The sequence below is a fragment of the Cydia fagiglandana genome, chromosome 25, assembly GCF_963556715.1.
Source record: "Cydia fagiglandana chromosome 25, ilCydFagi1.1, whole genome shotgun sequence".
Taxonomy (NCBI): Eukaryota; Metazoa; Arthropoda; class Insecta; order Lepidoptera; family Tortricidae; genus Cydia; species Cydia fagiglandana.
In genome coordinates, this window is record NC_085956.1 from 5,893,918 (window position 1) to 5,916,924 (window position 23,007).

General features: G+C 37.6%; 1 protein-coding gene across 4 annotated transcripts in view; it reads right to left on the reverse strand.

The window, feature by feature from the left end:
• LOC134677019 (sodium/nucleoside cotransporter 1-like) overlaps positions 1-23,007 on the reverse strand; it is a 46,556-nt gene that overhangs the window by 19,413 nt on the left and 4,136 nt on the right. For 3 of the 4 annotated variants that reach the window (XR_010099985.1, XR_010099986.1, XM_063535434.1), the window contains exons 2-3: positions 11,399-11,548; positions 1,653-1,730 (exon numbers count right to left, since the gene is read on the reverse strand). Coding sequence is in view for 1 of the 4 variants with exons in the window: in XM_063535434.1 (XP_063391504.1) it covers positions 1,653-1,730; positions 11,399-11,428 (108 nt within the window). In the remaining 3 variants the exon portion in view is untranslated. Of the gene's footprint in view, positions 1-1,652; positions 1,731-10,235; positions 10,320-11,398; positions 11,549-23,007 lie in introns of those variants that run through there. The other variant, XR_010099987.1, reaches the window with a different exon arrangement.

The window sequence follows — 23,007 nt, forward strand, 5'->3', positions numbered from 1 at the left end:
CTTGTAGCTTAGAAGATATTTGCGTATTTCGACCTTCTTCTCAATTCACCACTAGGCAGGTATAAAAACGTTGATAAGAATTAACGTTTCAATTTTATCGCGCGGTCACGTAATATCGACTGTTACCCGTATATACCTAGTCACTCGTTAAGGAAATTAATTTAGTTATTTGATAAGAGAGGCTAGACTATAGGCTATACCAAAGAGAATTAAACTAGAGGAATATTGTCAAATAAATTTTGTAGTCAGTACAATACTGACATCTTTCGACACAAATGAGTAACACTTTTAGAACGTCATTTGACTTTGATCCTTATTTTTTCACTGATATTTGTTAAATTTTTTAAATGTCAAAACGTATCGCCACCTAGTCGACGATAGGCCAAAGCTTCGAGCAACACGGAAGGGAGGCGGGTTCGCACTATTTCCCCTCTGCCGAGGTACAAGATTAGCGCGTCAATCTAATCTACCGCGGGTAATAAAACTATACTTCGTTTTTTTTAGCATTAGAAATTAGGTAAACAATCTTGATGTGTCTTTTAATTGAAAAACACATTTTAAAAAAAAGTTACGGCAAATACGTAACAATTATGAATCTAATACGATAATTTATATTCTCCTGCTTTCATAAGTAATAGTGATTGATTTTTAAAAAGCCTTTTTCAATTAAATGACATGCCAAGATCGCTTACCTTCTTTCAAGTTCTTTCTAATGCTAAAAAAAACGAACTATAGTTGCACTTGGATTTTCCACTAGACCTAGTCCAGACGCGCGCGTGAACACTGCTGCACAAAAATGCCTGTTTGCTCGGTTTTTTGCTATAAAAAGAGGTCGGGGACATCAATTTTACAAAAAGAAAGTGTTACATTTCACATGTAATTTTTTTTTTACATATCATACGTTTAATTACATTTAAATACAATTATTATATTTTAGTCTCAAGTATTTGTTGGATTTATCGATTTTGCTCGCTCAGTACAAATTGCGGATCGGTCGAGCGACAAATCCGACTTCTCATCTCTCAGAACACAATGACATACTTCAACGAAAATGTGTTAGTGTGCGTGTTGTGACACTAGTCACTCGTCCGTACACAAAAAGAGAACGAGGTTTGCAAGATTTGTCTTTGACGTGTGTCATTTTCTATGTATTTGTGTCGTCATTACAGAGGGCCTACCGCGAACCACGTTTGACGTGTTGCCTCCCTGTCACACTTACGTACGAATTTACAAGTGCCATAGAGAGGCAACACGTCGAACGTGGTTTGCGGTAGGGCCTCTGATTGGATTTTGTATGTAAGTGTGTGAGAAGTGCGACTGTGTGCACCTTCCCCCCGCGAAAAATGGCAGAAAGATTTGTACGGTGAGATATCGCTTGGGCCCCTCCCTTCCGACGTGTCGGAAGCCGGTGTTGCTCGAAGGGCCAAAGGTATGGGGCCGTCCTTTCGAGCGGTGGCGCCATACCTTTGGCCTACTCTCTTTGGCTATACATACTTAGTCGTACAATCTGTGCGGAAAGAGAAGAGTGGTTAAATATAAGGGAACCAATAGGTATCTACATTATGACTCTTCTCTTCTCTCTCTCTCTCTCTCTCTCTCTCTCTCTCTCAAGTGTTCTTGTTGACTACGGAACACAAAAAGAGGTAACTCACCTCGCCGTTGGCTCCGTTTTGGCCATTTTGCTTCGGAACATCACCCATCTCTATCTCTGTTCCATTATGGGACTTTGCCTGTGAACAACGCAAATTATAATGTAATTTGATAGGCATAGAGGTCATTTTAGCATAATTTTAATATGCGGCTTACTGAAATCAAAAAGATAGTTCTCAAATTGTGTGATGGCTGCAATAGAATGGTTTAAAGTAGTTTACAAATTAGAAACTCAAACGCAAATTTGAGCGCACCCTAGAAACAAACTATTAGGATTTAAAAACAAAAAAAAAACATTGATGCATGGAGAACTCTTAAATCGTTCTTAAGAGCCAACAGGAGTGGTCGTTTCTCCATACAAACGTAGTCCTCGTCTTCCTCCGTGGTTTTTGAAGCTAGAGCAATGATTTTTTCAACACAGATTAATATTGTCAATATCTGTGTCGGACCGTTTTGCTTTTTTTGATATTTTTGTTTTTTAAGGCGCTAGAGCCCTTCAAAAATGGCCTAATTGACTATGCCGCTATGAGAGGAGTGGTATTCAAAACTGATATCAATTAGCCAAAAAACCAAAACGGTCCGACACAGATAATTTCATAATCATTTAGATTTCCAAATTTGGTTACGATTGGTTAAGTTTTGGAGGAGGAAAAAGAGGACTACGAAACCTCAATTTTTGTCATTTTTACGCAGGATTTTTCGCCTCAGCTGCAGTTGTCCCTATCGCACTAATTTTAGGGGCCGAGTCAAGTTTCTAAATACGTACACAGCCAGAAAAGTGATGGGCAATAGTCGACATTTAATGTCGATAATCTAGTGATGTAAGAAGTTATCGATAAACCGTCTTGTGTGAAAATATCTAGATCCTCCTAAGACACAAGGGGTTTTGCGTTGAGAGGGAACACATTTTTGTAGTTACATAGGTACAATCTCTATTTTGAACTTTTTGATTCTAATATTTCAAATTAGAAATCAAAATCAAAAATATTTTATTGCATGGTTATGGGTTTACAAAATTTTTAGGTACAGTCACGCTCCGTAATTGTCGAGCAATTTAAGGTCCTAGCTAGGAAATGCAATCTCGCACCAAGATTGGCGATTCGAGATCTCGCACGAAAAATCCGAATCGAGATTGGGTGTTTCGAGATCTCGACAGTCAGATTTTCGGGATCGAGATTAATATCTCGACGAGATCGAATTTGACAAAGTAACTAAAAATGTGTTATTTTAATCAATAATCTCTAAGAATTCCATAGATATAGACATCGTAAAATCGGGCGTATCGAGATATTCCTAGGAATATAATGAAACGCCGACATTTCATGATCTGCCTAGCGAACACCAGCCATTTTGCGCAAACCTCAAGGTGTGATATTCTGATATTCCTATAGTCTATAGGCAAATTAAACAAAAGTCGTCGCCTTCACGATTTTCGTCGACATCTCTTCTAAATACCTAAAACTGGTATGGACGTGTTCCTCGTGGTCTCCAGAATATGAATAAACCGGTTTTTATTTTATGGAGGGGGGGGGGGACGTGTCGAAAAAAAGAGAAGGAAAAAGTGGGCGGCCGACCAGCATTGATATTTGTTCACGTCTTTAGTCCTATGGGACCTATCGGTTCGTGTGAGATGTCGTTTGAAAGAGTATTAAACGTGCAATTATTGTTTTATAATAACCGTAGTCATGACTGTAGTCATTTACAAAATATTTAAAATATATGATTTTTTACCGTGCATGGATGGCATAAGTACTGACAAAACATGCGTCTAACTCAATAAATTATAACTTTACCGCAATTAATGTTATTATAAAATATACGAAAAATTTCATTAGCTTTCCAAAAACATAAGTTTTATTGATGTATGATATTATACATATAACAAAGTAATGATGAATTTTGTTCCGTCACGTAAATGGCGGGCGACCGACCTCAACTGATCATTATTTCTCAGGTTCTATTTTACTGATCAATTGGTGATGCATACCATTAGAAAGAATATTAAACATACTATAATCCGCCAATCAAAATCCTTCAGTGCACAGAATGCACTTAGAATACTGTACAACGCGTATGTACGAAGCCGACTTGAGACGAATGCGATAATTTGGAGTCCCCATGAACAACACTACACACTTATGTTGGAGAGGGTCCAGAAATCGTTCATTCGTCATCTATATAATAAACTCTATGGTTACTATCCATACATGTACCCCAGTCTATATATTCTCGGAATGGTTAACTACACCACCCTCGAGGCCAGAAGAAATGTGGCACTCGTAAGATACTTTTATCTCCTAATCCGTGGCCAAATACATAACCCTCAGTTGCTAGCACTTGTCCCGTTTCGAGTACCTGTCCACAGCAGTATTCAGCTGCGCCCTCGTCGCCGCGCGCTGTTTGCAGTCCCGGCGGCGCGGACCCGGGCATTATCCCACTCACCGCTGCACCGCGCATTGTCTCTCCTGAACGATATATTGGACAGCGACAGCGAATTTGACATATTCCAATCCACGGAACCTAGGTTTTTGTCAGTTAGTAGCCGATACCTGGAGTCAATAACGACGCCGAGCTCAATTATTGTATAGTTAGTACTTAAGTAAAATTTTACTCTCAATGTTTATATAATGTCACTCCTTTTAACATGTGTAGCTTGACTGTAAATGTTAAATTATGGAATAAATAAATAATAATAAAAAAAAAATAAAAAAAAATATAATTGGTTTCTAATAACCGTAGTCATAACTGTAGTCATTTACAAAATCATTGAAAATATGTATATGATTTCTCGATCAATTATTTTACAATGCGCCTGCTATGAAGCTAGGAATATCAAAGGATGCATTGCTCTGATGGATCTGCCGTCTCTTTCATAAGGAAGATCGTGATATGCCTGGGTTAATATTAGATCAGGAAATGGTGGCGTTTCATGATACGCCAAGGATTACGATTTTACGATATGCCGCCGACATACTACTTATTTAAGGTACCTCATGTTATATTTTGAAAATTACAACAACAAATTAAATATTTAACATAAAATCAATTTTAATTTTTACTTTACTTCTATGAAATACTATCGATGTTAAACCACTATTTGCCTTTACTTAGAAACTGCGTAACAATAATAGAGCTAATAATACACACCGGACACATAATAGCACTGCCTGAACAACATGAATCTAAGGTCATATATTACTTAAAACAAAGTATTTCACTTTCAGTCTTGTTCGAGATCTCGAATATATTAATCGAGATCTCGACCGAGATTGCATATATCGAGATTTCCTGTCAACTAGATTAAATTTCGAAAATACGTGCGAGATCTAGCGAGATCTCGAAATTGCGAGATCTAGATAGCATTCCATAGTCCTAGCTGAATTGGTTGTTTCATACACTTACTCTTACTCTATAGAATGTCCAATCCTGCCTTACAAAGACGTTAATATTTATATTTGTCATGTCTATACTTCGTTTCTGAGCATTATTTGAAAAAAAAATACTTACTTGATACTAGTATTAACCACTAAGTACATAAATAGGGTAATTCGCCAGTAACAGGCCACTATTAGTAACTGGCCACGCCAAACCAAAAATGAATTCTATTCACCTATAAATAGAATTCATTTTAGTATAAGGTGGCCAGTTATTGAAACCTTATACCTACTAAAATTAATTCTGTATAGAGGTGAATAGAATTCATTTTTAGTTTAGGGCGGCCAGTTACTGGCGAATTACCCTATTCGATATCGAGTTCCGTAAACGTAAGCCGGGTAAGTAAAAAAGTTCAATCGCAATAGGGTAATTCGTCAGTGGCCACCCCAAACCAAAAATGAATTATATTCACCTATAAATAGAATTAATTTTAGTATAAGGTGGCCAGTTATTGAAGTTATTGAAACCTTATACTAAAATGAATTCTGTTTATAGGTGAATAGGATTCATTTTTAGTTTAGGGCGGCCAGTTATTAAAAGTGGCCAGTTACTGGCGAATTACCCTACTTAGTAAGAAAAAGTGGCAATGCAAATTAGTAGTAGGGCTTACGGCGATATTTACATCGAAAGCTGCATTTTCGGCAGAAAGCAAGCCGCTTTGCCCAGTGATACTAGGGACCAATCTGAATGATTTCATCCGAGGAAACACAAATTTCATTCACTAGAATTCAAGATGGCGGACCTTTTCCAAAATGGCGGCTGCAATATTAAAAAAAATTATAGACACAAAACGGCTGAACCGATTTTAGTGATTGATATATCAATCAAATCTTATTGACACCTGTAATCGAATAAAAAGTATGGCATTTAAGAAATTAAAGATGGCGGCCGAATATTAAGAAAATTGTGTTTTCTTTCTTTAATTATTTTCCTTCTAATGAAAATAACAACAAAATATTCTATAATATGATCACATATTCTTTAATTTAAATGAAACCTGATAATATTATCTACAAAATAAAAAAATAATCTCAACAATCCGTAGAGTAGTTTTTGAACTATACGCATTTCAAAAAGCGCGTAACTGCCGTCCGAAACGGCCCGCTCGCGCGGCTCGCGTCAAAACTGAGAACTTTGATGATTTATAATGATGATGATGATAAAAAAAGAACTGGAAACATATTTACTGTATTTATTGAGCTATAAATAAATAACTAAATTGTATTTCCGCTTATTATTTGTGACCATCACGGGAAAAGGTATGGCGGCTGGCGCTTACGTCGCTTAGCACCGCAATAGTATTGGAGCGGCGTTCATAATAGCGTAAGCGCCATCCGCCCTAAGGTACCTATACCTGTGGGATCAAATTTATTCCTCTCTATCATCTTTGTCCGATGTGGTTGAACAGAAAGAAAAGAAAATTCGTATGAAATCAGAACAAAACATACCTATTATCATTAAATTAAATACCTATATAGAGATGAACTACGTCAAACTAACTTCCATCTATTTCAATGTGTGTAGTATTGAAATAGTAATGGAGGGGCGGGACAGTTTGATGTGGTTTATCTATAAGTACCTTTCGTTTTTGCAGCTGCCTTTTCATGTGCTGCATTGCACTGTACAGGGTAGACCCACCTTCCGACACGTGCAGCGCATTGGTTCGCAGCCTTTTTTACAGCCGCAATGCTCCAGATACGATAAGTAATTCACGCCATCTCCTTGGCATCAGACCATTGCGGTTCCCAACTGCCATTAGATGACTTCAAACCCCAAGAGGATGGCAATGGCACAGAGGCATCATCAATAATAAGGGCATATCACCCCATAAGTGGCCTTCTTGATATGTGAGACGGAGCTCGTGTTTATGTAATGCTGCCGGTGTTGTTGGGATGCTGGTTACCAATTTATTTTTAGTAGCAAATAACTCCTTGTGTACCAAGTTGACCGACGAATGTGCTATTTGTGGGTCATATAGGTAGCAGGTGAACTTTTCCAGCATAGCCATGATTTCTTCAGGAAGGCTTTGTTCTGCCTGATCTTTTGCGTGAAGTAAGATGCGGCCATCAGCTTCTTCCGCATGTGTTCCTATTCACAAGATCAGGCAGAACAGGGAATTAGGCGTATTTTGATTAGATCTTCCGATACAGATGTTTTGGTGTTATTGATATCATATCATCAAACTTAAATTGAGAGTGGCCTGCAAGAGTTATGGCTATTAACTGGGACTGCAAATAAACGCCGTTATGTCGAGGTTCATAAAATAGCAAATACTTTGGGTCCTGACAGATCAACCGCTCTTCGTGACTCTCACGCATCGTACTTCACGCAAAGGTCAGGCAGAACAAAGCCGTCCTGAAGAAATCATGACTATGCTGGAAAAGTTCACCTGCTACCTATATGACCCACGAATAGCACATTCGTCGGTCGACTTGGTACGCAAGGAGTTATTTGTTACTAAAAATAAATTGGTAACCAGCATCCCACCAACACCGGCAGCATTACATAAACACGAGCTCCGTCTCACATATCATGCAGGCCACTTATGGGGTGATATGCTCTTATTATTGATGATGCTTCTGTGCCATTGCCATCCTCTTGGGTTTGGAAGTCATATATAGTGGCAGTTGGGAACCGCAATGGTCTGGTGCCAGGGAGATGGTGTGAATTATCATATCTGGAGCATTGCGGCTGTAAAAAAGGCTGCGAATCAATGCGCTGCACGTGTGGGAAGGTGGGTCTACCCTGTACAGTGCAATGCAGCACATGCAAAGGCAACTGCAAAAACGAAAGGTACTTATAAATAAACCACATCAAACTGTCCCGCCCCTCCATTACTATTTCAATACTACACACATTGAAATAGATGGAAGTTAGTTAGGCGTAGTTCATCTCTATATGTATATTTAATTTAATTATATTAGGTATGTTTTGTTCTGATTTCATACGAATTTTCTTTTCTTTCTGTTCAACCACATCGGGACAAAGATGATAGAGAGGAATAAATTTGAACCCACGAGTATAGGTACCTTAGGGCGGATGGCGCTTACGCTATTATGAACGCCGCTCCAATACTATTGCGGTGCTAAGCGACGTAAGCGCCAGCCGCCATACCTTTTCCCGTGATGGTCACAAATAATAAGCGGAAATACAATTTAGTTATTTATTTATAGCTCAATAAATACAGTAAATATGTTTCCAGTTCTTTTTTTATCATCATCATCATTATAAATCATCAAAGTTCTCAGTTTTGACGCGAGCCGCGCGAGCGGGCCGTTTCGGACGGCAGTTACGCGCTTTTTGAAATGCGTATAGTTCAAAAACTACTCAACGGATTGTTGGGATTATTTTTTTATTTTGTAGATAATATTATCAAGTTTCATTTAAATTAAAGAATATGTGATCATATTATAGAATATTTTGTTGTTATTTTTATTAGAAGGAAAATAATTAAAAAAAGAAAACACAAATTTCTCAATATCCGGCTGCCATCTTTAATTTTTTAAATGCCATATTTTTTATTCGATTACAGGTGGCAATACGAATTGATTGATGTATCAATCACTAAAATCGGTGCAGCCGTTTTGTGTCTATATTTTTTTTAAATATTGCAGCCGCCATTTTGGAAAAGGTCCGCCATCTTGAATTCTAGTGAATGAAATTTGTGTTTCCTCGGATGAAATCATTCAGATTGGTCCCTAGTATCACTGGGCAAAGCGGCTTGCTTTCTGCCAAAAATGCAGTTTCTTTTCGCTAAGCTCTATCACTAAATTGCAATCAGTGAGGTGCGCGCCAGCGCGAGTACGGGCGCACCGCACGCGTCTGTGTGCGTGCATTACACATACAAATACAGTCTCTCACGCCGCGGTTACGCCCCGTCAGAGCGACGGGTATATTCAGCTTGAAATCTCAAAACTGACTTTTAGCTCAGCTCCCGTTTCGTCTTAAACTTTTCGATCGTTCGACCTCAAAAACATAAAAATCTGTTTAGTTTTTTAATTTTTAAACCTACGATGCCTCACACACATAGACAGATATGCCAAATAGAACGTTTTGTAAAAATTTATCCTTTGTGAGATAACTAAAGTTAGTATGATAACTAATACATATTTGAAACATATTTTGCAATCCCGCACAAGTTAGAAGAATAGTCCTAAAAATTAATTGTAAATCTATTTTTTTGCGACCCTAGCTGTGTTGGTAAATTGGTCGTCGTCGTAAATTTAAGAGTTGGACTCTTGTCGGTGTAGCTCTCTCCATTTGACTCTATCCAGGGCCGCCTCCTTGATTTCCTTATACGACATTACAGCTACCTTTTCTTTTATTTGTGTTATGTAGCTTATCCTCGGCCTTCCCCTTCCTCTCTTGCCTGCAATTTTTCCTTCTATTATGTTATTTATAAAAGCGTCATGTCGTATAAGATGACCAATCATTTTCCCTCTCCTACTCTCTATTGTCCTCAACAATTGCCTTTTCTCTCCTACTCTTTTTAACACTTCTTCATTTGTGATTCTTTCTGTCCATTTGATCTTTTCCATTCTCCGCCAACACCACATTTCAAACGCTTCTAGTAAATTGGTAATGGAACATAATTTAAACCAGTAAGGTAAACGTACGGTGTTCGAGGCGGTCCCAGTAGATGTCATCTTGAAACTTAAGTAGTAGTCATAGTAGTCATAGTATTGTATTCATAAACAATACAGGATTGTGTTTGAAAATACATTTTACACATACACCTAAACAAAAACAAGTAAATCAACACTTGAGACTATAAACAATATCGAACACTTCATCTACAGTATAAAAACACCCTCTCAATAAAAACAGTTTTAATTTGTGTTTTTAAAGATATTACTTTCTGATATTGTTTTAAGTTCTACAGGAAGTTTGTTAAACAATTTAACGGCCTGGTGTCTTACACAGTGTTCCTCTATTTTTGATGATGGACGGAAATTAACTTTTATATTTTTGGTGCGCGACACTTTACGCAACTCCTGTTCCTCATCAGTTTCAAATCTTGAGCTATGCTTAACGAGATCCGTGAGTAATAAGAGCACATAAAGACTAGGCACCGTTAAATAGAGGTGACAGAGGTGTCATCTATTGGGCATTAGCATGTCGAGCACAAGTCCGTACTTATACTAAAATACGTACTTATTTACGAAAAATCCTTGACTCAGTATAAAACTATAAAATTTGATAGCAACTGTTATCGCTTACGACTGCCACGGAACTGCCGGCGCTGACTGAATGCTTGTAACTTGTATACCAAACAACACGGCAGTTTACCAAACAATGTCATAGAAGAGAAATTGTTTTTGTAACACTTCTATAGTTTCCCACGAGTGCAATACAATAGTATGTAACGATACAAGTGCGGAAAGGAGGAAATTCGCAACGAGTGGAGATCAATTACAACACGATCGAGGGGAGTGCTTTAAGTCGAGACGGTAACTAGCACTATGCGTAATGTCGAAAATTCAAAGAGCCATTATGTACCGTAAAACGCTTTACGATACACGTGCGAATAGGTAATTCGCGACTCATATCGATTTAAAGCATTCCCTTCGGTCGTGTTTTAATTTATCATCACACGTTGCGAATTTCCTACTTTCCGCACTTGTATCGTAATAAACTATTATTAGTTACGGTGCTACCTTACCACCCTAGTGCGGTAATTGGCACAATAGGGAAATCCCTGCGACATACCTATACAAATTATCGGCAGTGACTTACTGCCCGATTTGACGTTTTTGTTTCTTCAAAACAAAAACGTCACTTTTGATACTGACGTATCTAATCCATATCGTTTCTAGATCTAATAATTGACGTATCTTAAAGTTCGAATCAGGCCGTTAATTTTGTACTGTAAAAAGATTATTGTTTAACGTTCTCCTTAAGTATTTAGTGTCCATTTATTTGTGTTTATCACAATAGTTATTGTTTCTGAGTTATATTTTCTATGCATTTAAATATATATATATATCATATGCTACATATACAAACTTAAATGCATAGAAAATATAACTCAGAAACAATAACTATTGTGATAAACACAAATAAATGGACACTAAATACTTAAGGAGAACGTTAAACAATAATCTTTTTATAGCATATCTATTGTATATCTAATCCGCTCTTGGCTGAATAGGTAACATTTTCTTTTGTTGACATAACAATAAAACTATATTTATGTACCTATCGTCGGCAAATTATAAGAATCCGCTGTTTACAAACGGCATCGGCATTTTACAAACGCCGAATTTACAAAGATTTTCGCTAAATAGATAGGTATAGTTAGGAAATCACTTACCGATTCTCGTTTCCTGACTTCTGACTCCATTTTGGAAACTTTCTAATCTAATTTAAAGGAACACTAAAAACACTAAGAATTCTGTTCACAATTCAAGGCTTGCACTTCTGCATAATGTTGCAGGATACTGAATGAAGCGCCATCTTTAATCTGAAACAAGAAACACGGGGATTAAGCGGCCATTCTGTGCAAATTTACCGGGTGTGGCCTGTAACACGAGCAAATAATTAAAACATAGATTGTACTCCTCAAACGGTGACACGTGACACTTTTGTTTAATAACTTTTAAAAATTATAAAGTATTTAGACTATTTTTCATACAAAATAAATATTATCTTCAATGGACGCCATCGCCACGCCATATCATTGTGATTGACATTGCTTGTCAAGCCTTAAACATAACAAAATTCGCAATACACCTTTAAAGTGTATTAAAAATCAAACTACAAGTTATTTTCAAAAGTCGCTGATCAGCAGTATATATGAGGAGTACAGCCTACAGTTAATTTTTTTGCTCATATTAAAGGCCACACCCGGTATGCCTACGTCTATAGAGTTCGACCAAGAAAAGTCTGCATCGATTTTGATAGCCCACGCAGTGCAGATGTTATTTATACGTCATCATTATAGAAGTTTGGCGTTTAAAATAACTTTTGCACTGCGTGGGCTATCAAAATCGCTGCAAACTTTTCTTGGTCTAACTCTATGTAATATAAGTTACGTTTTTTTCACAGGGTTTTTTAAAGCACGCTTGCTCCACCTATTTTAGTTTAACAACACATTATTTGCGAGAGATACTACACAACACCCACGCTTCGATCTACATAACTAATACAACTTATGAGAGTAATGAGCTTGTCATCTTTCATCTATCTTAATCAATTTTTTTTATTCAACAATGTTCTTATAGAGGCTCAAATATTTTTTCTCCCAAGTTAGTACCAGTTTTTTCACGTTTATTTTACATATTCTACCGGTATCGATAGATCTACAGAACAAAAAACTATTAAATTCATTTTATATTCTACCTACTCTCTCGTTCCATCTATCATCTTATTTTTAATACGACGGCTGAGGCAAACAAGAACACGGCTCACCTGAAAGCGGTTACCGTAACCTATTGGCGCTTGCGACCCCATATGTCACATGCTCGTTTCCGACCCTTTAGAAACCCGTAGACCGGATCACTGATTGGTCGAGCTAGCGCGAGTGAGATATTCCGTTCACTCCGCTCGGGAGTGAACGATTGCCGTATATAAACTCCAGCACCATTCGCTCCAGCCCCCTTCTGCTCTGCCTTCGATATAGAAATATATACTTCGTTTTTTTTAGCATTAGAAATTAGGTAAACAATCTTGATGTGTCTTTTAATTGAAAAACACATTTTAAAAATAAGTTACGGCAAATATGTAACAATTATGAATCTAATACGATAATTTATATTCTTCTGCTTTCATAAGTAATAGTTATTGATTTTTAAAAAGCGTTTTTCAACTAAAAGACAAGCTAAGATCGCTTACCTTCTTTGAAGTTCTTTCTAATGCTAAAAAAACGAACTATAGACTACGCCCCTGTACATTACGTTAATAGCGACCATGTAAGTCATAACCACATCACATCACGCAATACATAGATTCTCCGATACTAGTCTTATTCTGATCTACACCACCCGTTAGAACCCCGAAACCCAAACACTCCTTTACGGTTACCATCAGTTTGTCACTGACATAAACGCCGTCGAGAACGTAATTTACTTTCTATACATCTCGCTCGCATATTAGTGCAAACGGGATGTATAGAAAGTAAATTACGTTCCCGACGGCGTTTATGTCAGTGACAAACTGATGGTAACCGTACTTGTTTAAAGAGCTCCATATGTGTACTCCTTCGAGAAAATCTAAAACTATATGGAGTAGAAAGAAAGTAAGATTGTCTTCAATAAACTCCAATCATCTTAAAATGTTTTTATGATATGATATTAAACCTTTAATGTTTTTTGTTAACCATTTATGAGTACAAATGGCGGAATAGCGGCAAGACATTGCATAGCTAATGGACTTAAGGACTTAATGCCTTAAGGCATTCTCTCATGTACCAAAATGTGGGGCGACATTTCCCGCCCTCTAAAAAAACGGGAACCACTTTATTAGTGAAAAGTGTAACATATTTAAAATAACACAAAATATAAATATTACGAGTATTATACACCGTGTTTTTATTGAATTCCGTTAACTTCGGGGTATGGTTAAGTACGTTCAAGAAAACTAAATGGCATAGTTAATGGCATAAAAATTTTTTTTTTGCTTTTTTTATAAAAAAAATTTTTTTTTTTAAGTAATTAAACGTAGCATATAGCGTTGTTGTAACACGGGCATTACATTTAACTCGACCAAACAATTGAAATCTGTGACATATCAATGTCATTTCGAACATCGATCGACCGAGATTGTAGGTACAGTCAAGGAATTTAAATTCCGACCCATTTCGTACTTTGTCACAGTGACAATCAATATGAAAGCCGCTAGAGACCTCATACGGTTGTCACTGTGACAAAGTACGAAATGGGTCGGAATTTAAATTCCTTGACTGTACTTAAGTTTAGTAGCAAATGTATGAACTGTTTCTAAACACTAATCAATATGTATACCGGGCCTAAGGCAAGTGTACACGCTTGTAGAGGCCATATAGGAAAAAAATAAATTATTGATTATCTCCGAAATAGACTTAATTAGAATATCGGTGTCTTTGAAAAAGTTACTTAATTTAAGCTCAGGAATGCACCCTTGAAATTAACGGAAATCAAAAAAAACACGGTGTATTTGCAGAGCTTATGACAGTTTCGCGTTTTCGTAAGCCCTGTTATCAGAGTTTAATCTTTGGTAGGCACCAGAATGTCTTATCAATCACAGTCCAATAAAAATGTTTTACATCTATTGCTATGACTTCTGTCCACGTGTCCCAAGCCCACATACTACCTTTGATTCGGTTAAATTATGTTCTAATGTATGGGCAAGAAAAACAAATTATAGCCAGCATTCAATGAATGTAGTATGATACCTTTGGGTATGGTGCTTTACGCACACTAGCGTCCCTCCCCCTCCCCCTGACGCAACCCCCCCTTTTAGCTTGAAATATGTCCCGGTTTACGGTTTTTTTTAATTTTTGAGAAAAGTATTAGAGTTAGGAAAAAAGTGTCAAGGTAAGAAATAATCCTTAATAAATTTTAAACAAAAAAGGTTATATACAACTTTTTGGTAAGACTCACCATATTCATGTATTAACTTGTTGAAGTTCAATATAAGTTAGTACGTGATAGTACTGAAATAAAACTAATACGGAGAATAAGCTTGCAAGCTTATTCTTCGTGAAGATTTCTTTCAGTACTGTCACGTACTATGTTATAATGAACTTCAACAAGTTTTTCAACGGTAAAATTTTGTCGAATTTCATCTAGCTAAAACATCAATATGGTGCGTCGTATCAAAAAAATGAATATAACCTTTTTTGTTAAGAATTTAATAGGGAACATTTCTTTCATTGACACTTTTTTCCTATATTGTATACTTTCCCCAAAAAACAAAAAACACTCTCAACCGGGACATATTTCAAGCTAAAAGGGGGGGTTGCGTCAGGGGGAGGGGGAGGGACGCTAGTGTGCGTAAAGCACCATACCCAAAGGTATTATACTACATTCATAGAATGCTGGCTATAATTAGTTTTTCAAAAAACACAATTTGACCGAATCACTTATCGCATTCGAATCCAGCGCAGTGCAAAAGCACATTCGAGAAATTAATTAGAGATTCACTAGATATGAAATAGTACCGATATGTGACGATCCACGGCAAAAGGTACCATTGCCCCGGCTGAATATTGGAGCTGCGTTAATAATAGCGTAAACGCCAGCTGCTATAAGGTACCTTTTGCCGTGGAACGTCACATATCTGTACTATTTCATACCTAGTGAATCTCTTATTCATTTCCCGAATCGAGCCGTAAGTGGGCCGATTTTGTATAAGGTGGTGCTCGACATGCTAATGCCCGATAGATGACACCCTGCTGTCACCTCTATGGACAATGACTTTTAAGTTTCAAGAGATGACGTACTGGGAACCGCGTCGAGCACCAAGCTACCACCTCCTTAGTTGGTGTCATTTATTCAGTATTTGGATTATATTTGGCTGGTTTGAAAAGCATTCCGGGCGGGATAAATATTAAATCACAATTTGCTCCGAAATAAAATGTATTCAGGTATGTAAATTTCCGCGCGTTGCAAAAACACCATAGGTACTTTTTCGTGAGGGGGGGGGGCACAGATTACCAGTTCGCCGGACGATATCAGCCTGTCTGAACTTGTGCTTATAATGTACAATTGTTCAGAATAAGAAACTCTCCAAGTTTTATTGAAATCAGACGAAAATAAATTCGACAACCAAATGAAAACGGGCCCCTATTATACTTCGTTTTTTTTAGCATTAGAAATTAGGTAGGTAAACAATCTTGATGTGTCTTTTAATTGAAAAACACGTTTTAAAAATAAGTCACGGCAAATATGTAACAATTATGAATCTAATACGATCATTTATATTCTTCTGCTTTCATAAGAAATAGTTCAATTAGTGAGAAAATTATAGAATTAGTTCAATTTTCTCGCGCCGTCATCACTTTAGCTTAGATATAGACAAAGACGGTTTGTACTCAATATTACTCTTTCTAGGTATACATTTTAACAACTTTGATATCTAAGGATAACTGCCGTTGAGAAATAGCAGCTAGCAGATATTACGAAAGCAAGTCACGAGAACGTAAACACACACCAAGATATCTTAATACATAAATAACTATATTTATACGAGTATAAGTAATGCGCGTAGCGAACACATGTGTGTGAAACTTGAGGAAAACGAAGAAAATTTGTTATTTGAAAACATGGTACTGTTATTTCCATGGCAGCAAACTAAAAGCCGGTTAACCGTACGTCCTTCACGCTATCGAATGAAATGCAATGAAATTTTAGGTGCTACAGCACCTATAGAAATCCCTGAACTGATAATCGTGATTAGATTCCAAAAACAGTAAGACAATGTTGCCACTGCAATAATTTGTAATATATTGTTTGTAAAATAGTAAATTCCTTTTTATAAATAAACACGTTAAGATAATTTAATTATTGGTAATTTTGCTCCTACGATTTAAAAAAGTACTTTTATTTACTTATTTTTACATAAATAGAAGACGCGCCAGTAAATACTAAAAAGTGGCAACATTGTCTTACTTTTTTTGGAATCTAATTACGATTTTCAGTTTTAGAAATTGTTTATTTGGTGTTGAATATATGCTCGACTTGGCGGGGGCACTGCCGTGCCCCCAGATACAAGCTTAACCTATAATTCAAATGTCTTATTCTAAATCAAGATACCAATACGGATGCCAATCAGCATATGCCGACGATTAATGTCCTGCGCTGATTTTAAAGGGCAACGAATACCAATTAATTTAAAAACTAATTTCAACCCTGGTAAAAAAACTTTTTTTTTTATTATTATGAATGGGCTTACTCATGGCCACAGACTAGCCGAGGCGTAGACGTGGCCTACGATGGAGCGAGCTCGCCCAGCATTTCGGGCAACTGATTTCAAAATTAGTAATCAAAATTTTTTGTGCATTCCACTAAATTTGTCCTCGTGTGTATATTGTATGTATACTAGTCACTTTTGTAACTATTTTAAAGGGGAAGTAAAATGTATAAATAAAAATAATATAAGTACGGTCTAATAGCGAAGAGTCTCGACCGACATCTTGAGAGACTCTCGCTAGGTGGTTGGATCAAGGGTCAGATGCAGAAGGCGGTGATCTTGGACACGGCGCGGATAGTCCGCCGGTTCCTCTCTCTGCGGCCCTGACCACCGGCAGCTTGGGCCCTGCCCCGCTGCTGGCGGCACCCTAGGTTAGGTTTTTTATAATGTGTTTATACTTATTTTTTGTTGTTTTTTATGTGTTTTTGTATTTTACTTTTATATTCATGTTATAAATGACCTAGCCTAAGAAGAAAAATAAATAAATGGATATAAGTACTAATACTTCAGCCTATTATATAGGTATAGGTCGTGTATAGAGCTAGACCAAGAAAAGTCTGGAACGATATTGATAGCATACGCAGTGAAAGTGTTATTTAAAAACGTCGTTTCATAGATGTTTGACGTTTAAAATAACACTTGCACTGCGTGTGCTATCAAAATCGTTGTAGACTTGAGGTCTAATTCTACCTAAGTTATGTCCCACTGCTGGGCACAAGCCTTGCCCGACATGGATTTGGATAATTGGGCCCCATGAGAAAAGTAACGATACGAAACGTAAATCCTAGTAATGAACCGTAAAATGGTAACAAACATGTTATTGTAAAGTTACCTGTGATTCCGGTGCGCCCGCGATTACTACTGCTCTTGACTTAATTATGCCTTGATAAGATAAAACTAGCAATTTGCTTTCGCGTAGTGATGGGTAAACATATATTTGGCTACAAATATAATGACCACCAAAAAATACTTTGGTACCCTAAATAAAAAAATCATGCTTACCAAAAAAAATTACTGAACACCAAAAAAATAAGGCCTAAAATTACAAATGTACCACCATTTTAATTACGACTGCACTTCAAATTGTATTCGAATACCAAATATATTGAATGATTACCAAAAATCATTAATGATCACCAAATCTTGAAGACCAAATAAATGCGATATTTTCACCTAAATAAACCACTGTGATACCAAAAAATTTATACATATTACCAAATAAAGTAAAATGATGCCAAAATTACTAGCCCCTCCCGCTCAACCCCCGTACCCCATAACTTAGGTAGGCATACTTAAATGCTACTAGAAAAGTATGTTAGGTTAGGTTTGTACTGCTATCAGTTAAGTGGGCTAGGTTAACACTGCGACCCTTACCGAAACGAATTGCTACTAGAAAAGTGGGTTAGGTTAGGTTTGAACTGCGACCCTTACAGAAAGGAAATGCTACTAGAAAAGTGGGTTAGGTTAGGTTTGAACTGCGACCCTTACAGAAACGAAATGCTACTAGAAAAGTGGGTTAGGTTAGGTTTGAACTGTGACCCTTACAGAAACGAAATGCTACTAGAAAAGTGGGTTAGGTTAGGTTTGAACTCCGACCCACACAGAAACGAAATTCTACTAGAAAAGTGGGTTAGGTTAGGTTTGAACTGCGACCCTTCCAGATAAGAAATGCTACTAGAAAAGTGGGTTAGGTTAGGTTTGAACTGCGAACCTTACAGAAACGAAATGTTACTAGAAAAGTGGGTTAGGTTAGGTTTTGAACTGCAACCCATACAGAAACGAAATGCAACTAGAAAATTTTGCTTTGCTTTAATAGGATAGCAAGATTTAAAAATTTGGTTATAATTTTACATTAAAATGGAGTTCTAATTTTGGTGGTCATTTACTATTTTTGGGTTTACAATGATTATTTTGGTGTCATTTTATTTAATAGGATAGCACGATGTAAAAATTTGGTTATCAATTGACATTAAATTGGGGTTTGAAATTTGGTAATTATTTACAATTTTTGGGTTAATAATGATTAATTTGGTGTCATTTCCTTTAATAGGATAGTAAAATGTAATAAAATTGGTAATCATTTCACATTAAAATGGTGTTATAATTTTGGTGATCATTCATTATTTTAGGGTGGTAAAGTAGATTTTTTTGGTATTAAATTTTATTAAATCTGGTGATCAGTTAAATAGCAGCCTTTTTATTTTATTAGTATTAATTTTATTTTCGGCAAAGTGGAGAAGACTGCATGAGCAGGAAAGCGGACCCTGGCGCTAGGCCGGGAAAACGCTAGGTCGAAAGAGGAGTATTAATTTTATTTTGTTTGTAGTTTTAGTTTATTTTAATAAGTTATTTTATATTCAATATGTACATATTATTATTGAACATATACGGGGTCATTTTTGGACCGTGAGCCATATTGTCCGAGGTGATTAGGTAGGCCATACTGAACAACTTTTTCTAGGGGACCAACTTCGAAGAAAGAGGAGTATTAATTTTATTTTGTTTGTAGTTTTAGTTTATTTTAATAAGTTATTTTATATTCAATATGTACATATTATTATTGAACATATACGGGGTCATTTTTGGACCGTGAGCCATATTGTCCGAGGTGATTAGGTAGGCCATACTGAACAACTTTTTCTAGGGGACCAACTTCGAAATCACAATTTTTTTTGGCCGTTTCATACATTTTGGTCGAGTGGAATGTCGACGTTTTCTATGGGAAGGCCATTTTTTTTTTGGGATTTCGGGGTTGGTCCCATAGAAAACGTTGTTCAGTACCGTAAAACGGGGTGAGTAGGTTTCGCGGGGAGAGGTGGGTTATGAATGGGGAGAGAAGGTTTGAGAGGGGGGTGAGAAGGGATTTTAAGGCTACTGCTACAAAAATAATGTATTCCAATTTAAAATGGAGCTATAGTAATACGCATAATAAAAAAAATCGATCCAACAGCCTTCCAAAATCGTCTTTGTATGAAAACCCCTCTCACTCCAAATACGAGGCACTACGGGTGAGGTGGGGTTTGCTTTTTATCGTCAAAGTTATGAAATGGAACTACCCAAAATGAAATACAAACGGCCGGAACACTTATTATATACACCATTCAGTTTTCATATGTAAAAATAAAATGTTATCGAGGTTTAAATTTCAGTTTTGACCCTACTCACCCCATTTTACGGTATGACCTACCTAGTCACCTCACACAAGATGACTAACGGTCCAAACATGACCCTGTAAAGTAGAAAAGTAACAAATAGTCAACTTTTAACAATTTCGTCGTCTCAAGAAAAGCCTTGGTCGATCTACACGGTGTCGCTTTGTATCAAACGAAGGTCAATAATCGGACATCGCAAATTTTATACCATTTTCGGTGCAGCGGAGTGGTGTTAACGGAATTGGTACTATAAACTATTTCAACCCTAATGATTAATAGGTACGTACGTTACAGGTACAGAAGGATATGATGTCACGATCCTCAGTATTGAGGGACCGACTGAAGAAGACGTTAATATTAACTTTAATTTACCTACCATTTCAGTTGGAGTGACAAATAATATGGGCTTATGTGTGAAATAAATGATAAAAAAATAAGTTCAAAAACTAAAACCCGACTACTGCAAATCGCGCTCTAAAAAGTATGAAACAAGATAGAATTCTTATCTAATTATCAAGCAGGAAATATTATAAATGTTACAATTTTTTTTTATAAATAAATACAACGTAATATAATTTACTGATTTTTTTTATATATTTACAGAGATTCAGAGGATCGCCGTGGTCGTATGCCACATTACTTTTAAGTTTATAATCGTGGCATACGACCACGGCGATCCTCTGAATCTCTGTAAATATATAAAAATCAGTAAATAATATTACGTTGTATTTATTTATAAAAAAAATTGTAACATTTATAATATTTCCTGCTTGATAATTAGATAAGAATTCTATCTTGTTTCATACTTTTTAGAGCGCGATTTGCAGTAGTCGGGTTTTAGTTTTTGAACTTATTTTTTATTTAATTAATTTTGGGGTCATGATTTCGTTACTAACTTTTTGAAGTCACTTTATATTACTTTTGCGAAGGCGTCCTCAGTACAGAAATACACGCAGAGCGCCGCCTATATCGGGCTACGCCCGACTCTTTTAGTATGACGGCGCCGAAGGCGCCCGGATTTGGAACGCGTACGTCGGGCTACGCCCGACTCTTTTAGTATGAGGGCGCCTTCGGCGCCCGGCTTTGGAACGCGTACGTCGGGTTACGCTCGACACTTTTAGTATGAGGGCGCCGAAGGCGCCCGGCTTTGGAACGCGTATGTCGGGCTACGCCCGACTCTTTTAGTATGAGGGCGCCGAAGGCGCCCGGCTTTGGAACGCGTATGTCGGGCTACGCCCGACTCTTTTAGTATGAGGGCGCCGAAGGCGCCCGGCTTTGGAACGCGTATGTCGGGCTACGCCCGGCTCTTTTAGTATGAGGGCGCCGACGGCGCCCGGCTTTGTAACGCGTATGTCGGGCTACGCCCGACTCTTTTAGTATGAGGGCGCCGAAGGCGCCCGGCTTTGGAACGCGTATGTCGGGCTACGCCCGACTCTTTTAGTATGAGGGCGCCGAAGGCGCCCGGCTTTGGAACGCGTATGTCGGGCTACGCCCGGCTCTTTTAGTATGAGGGCGCCGACGGCGCCCGGCTTTGTAACGCGTATGTCGGGCTACGCCCGACTCTTTTAGTATGAGGGCGCCGAAGGCGCCCGGCTTTCGAACGCGTACGTCGGGCTACGCCCGACACTTTTAGTACGAGGGTGCCGAAGGCGCCCGGCTTTGCAACGCGTACGTCGGGCTACGCCCGACACTTTTAGTATGAGGGCGCCGAAGGCGCCCGGTTTTGGAACGCGTTTGTCGGGCTACGCCCGACTCTTTTAGTATGGGGGCGCCGAAGGCGCCCGGCTTTGGAACGCGTACGTCGGGCTACGCCCGACACTTTTAGTATGAGGGCGCCGAAGGCGCCTGGTTTTGGAACGTGTTTGTCGGGCTACGCCCGACACTTTTAATATGAGGGCGCCGAAGGCGCCCGGCTTTCGAACGCGTACGTATCTTGTAAAAAATTGACCGTTTCATACTCGTACATTTTGGCTGATCAGGACTTCTATACCTATTCACGTTATAAAATGTTGCAGGACATTAAAAAAACACCATGTACCTATAGCAGCCAAACAAATTTCTTTTGCAAAAACCTTCTTGTATCGCCGTAGTCGCGTAACACGCGGATAGAATCCAGAGCGCTTGTAGATTCATAGTTCGAATCACCTAACCGATAAATTAATGTTTTATCTGGCGCATGCAAGCAAAGCCGGGTGCAAAAGCTAACAATATTTATATATTTGAAATGTGCTAATTGAGCTCTTTCCAATGATGTATAACACATCATCATTACTTAATTTTAGTTTTTTGGTTCGTGACTTTATGACCTGTAGAGGGCGCATTGTTCATTTTTTTGTGACGCCATATAGCCTATAACCAGCGGACGATTAAGACGATTCGAATGACACATCGTTTGTTAAAATATAATAAGTACTTTAGAAGTTATGAGGGAACAGATGAACATACATACATACATACATACATACATACATACCCACATACATACCGGTCAAAATCATAACCCTCCTTTTGCGTTGCCGTAGTCGGGTAAAAAGAAGTAAGTATGTAAGTATACATTCTTACAGCTAATTATGCGTAAAGTTAGCGTAGTCAGAGTCTACGAAATTTCAAAGAATTCTGTTGTAAAACAAAACAATGTATTAATGAAAATTAAATTACAGAAGAATTCTACAATCGACAAAAACTAGGTAGGCACCTATTAAAATTATCGACAAAAACTTCAAACTGTTTTATTTCTTGACAGTTTATCAATAAGTTTGGTACAACACTAGGTATACACCTACTGTTAATCCCAGGGAGTCTTTAGCTTTAGGGGGCAAGGCTCGGCGTCACATGTTGCGTACTGACATATAGATAAGTGTGCCGGCTTGTGATAAGACAT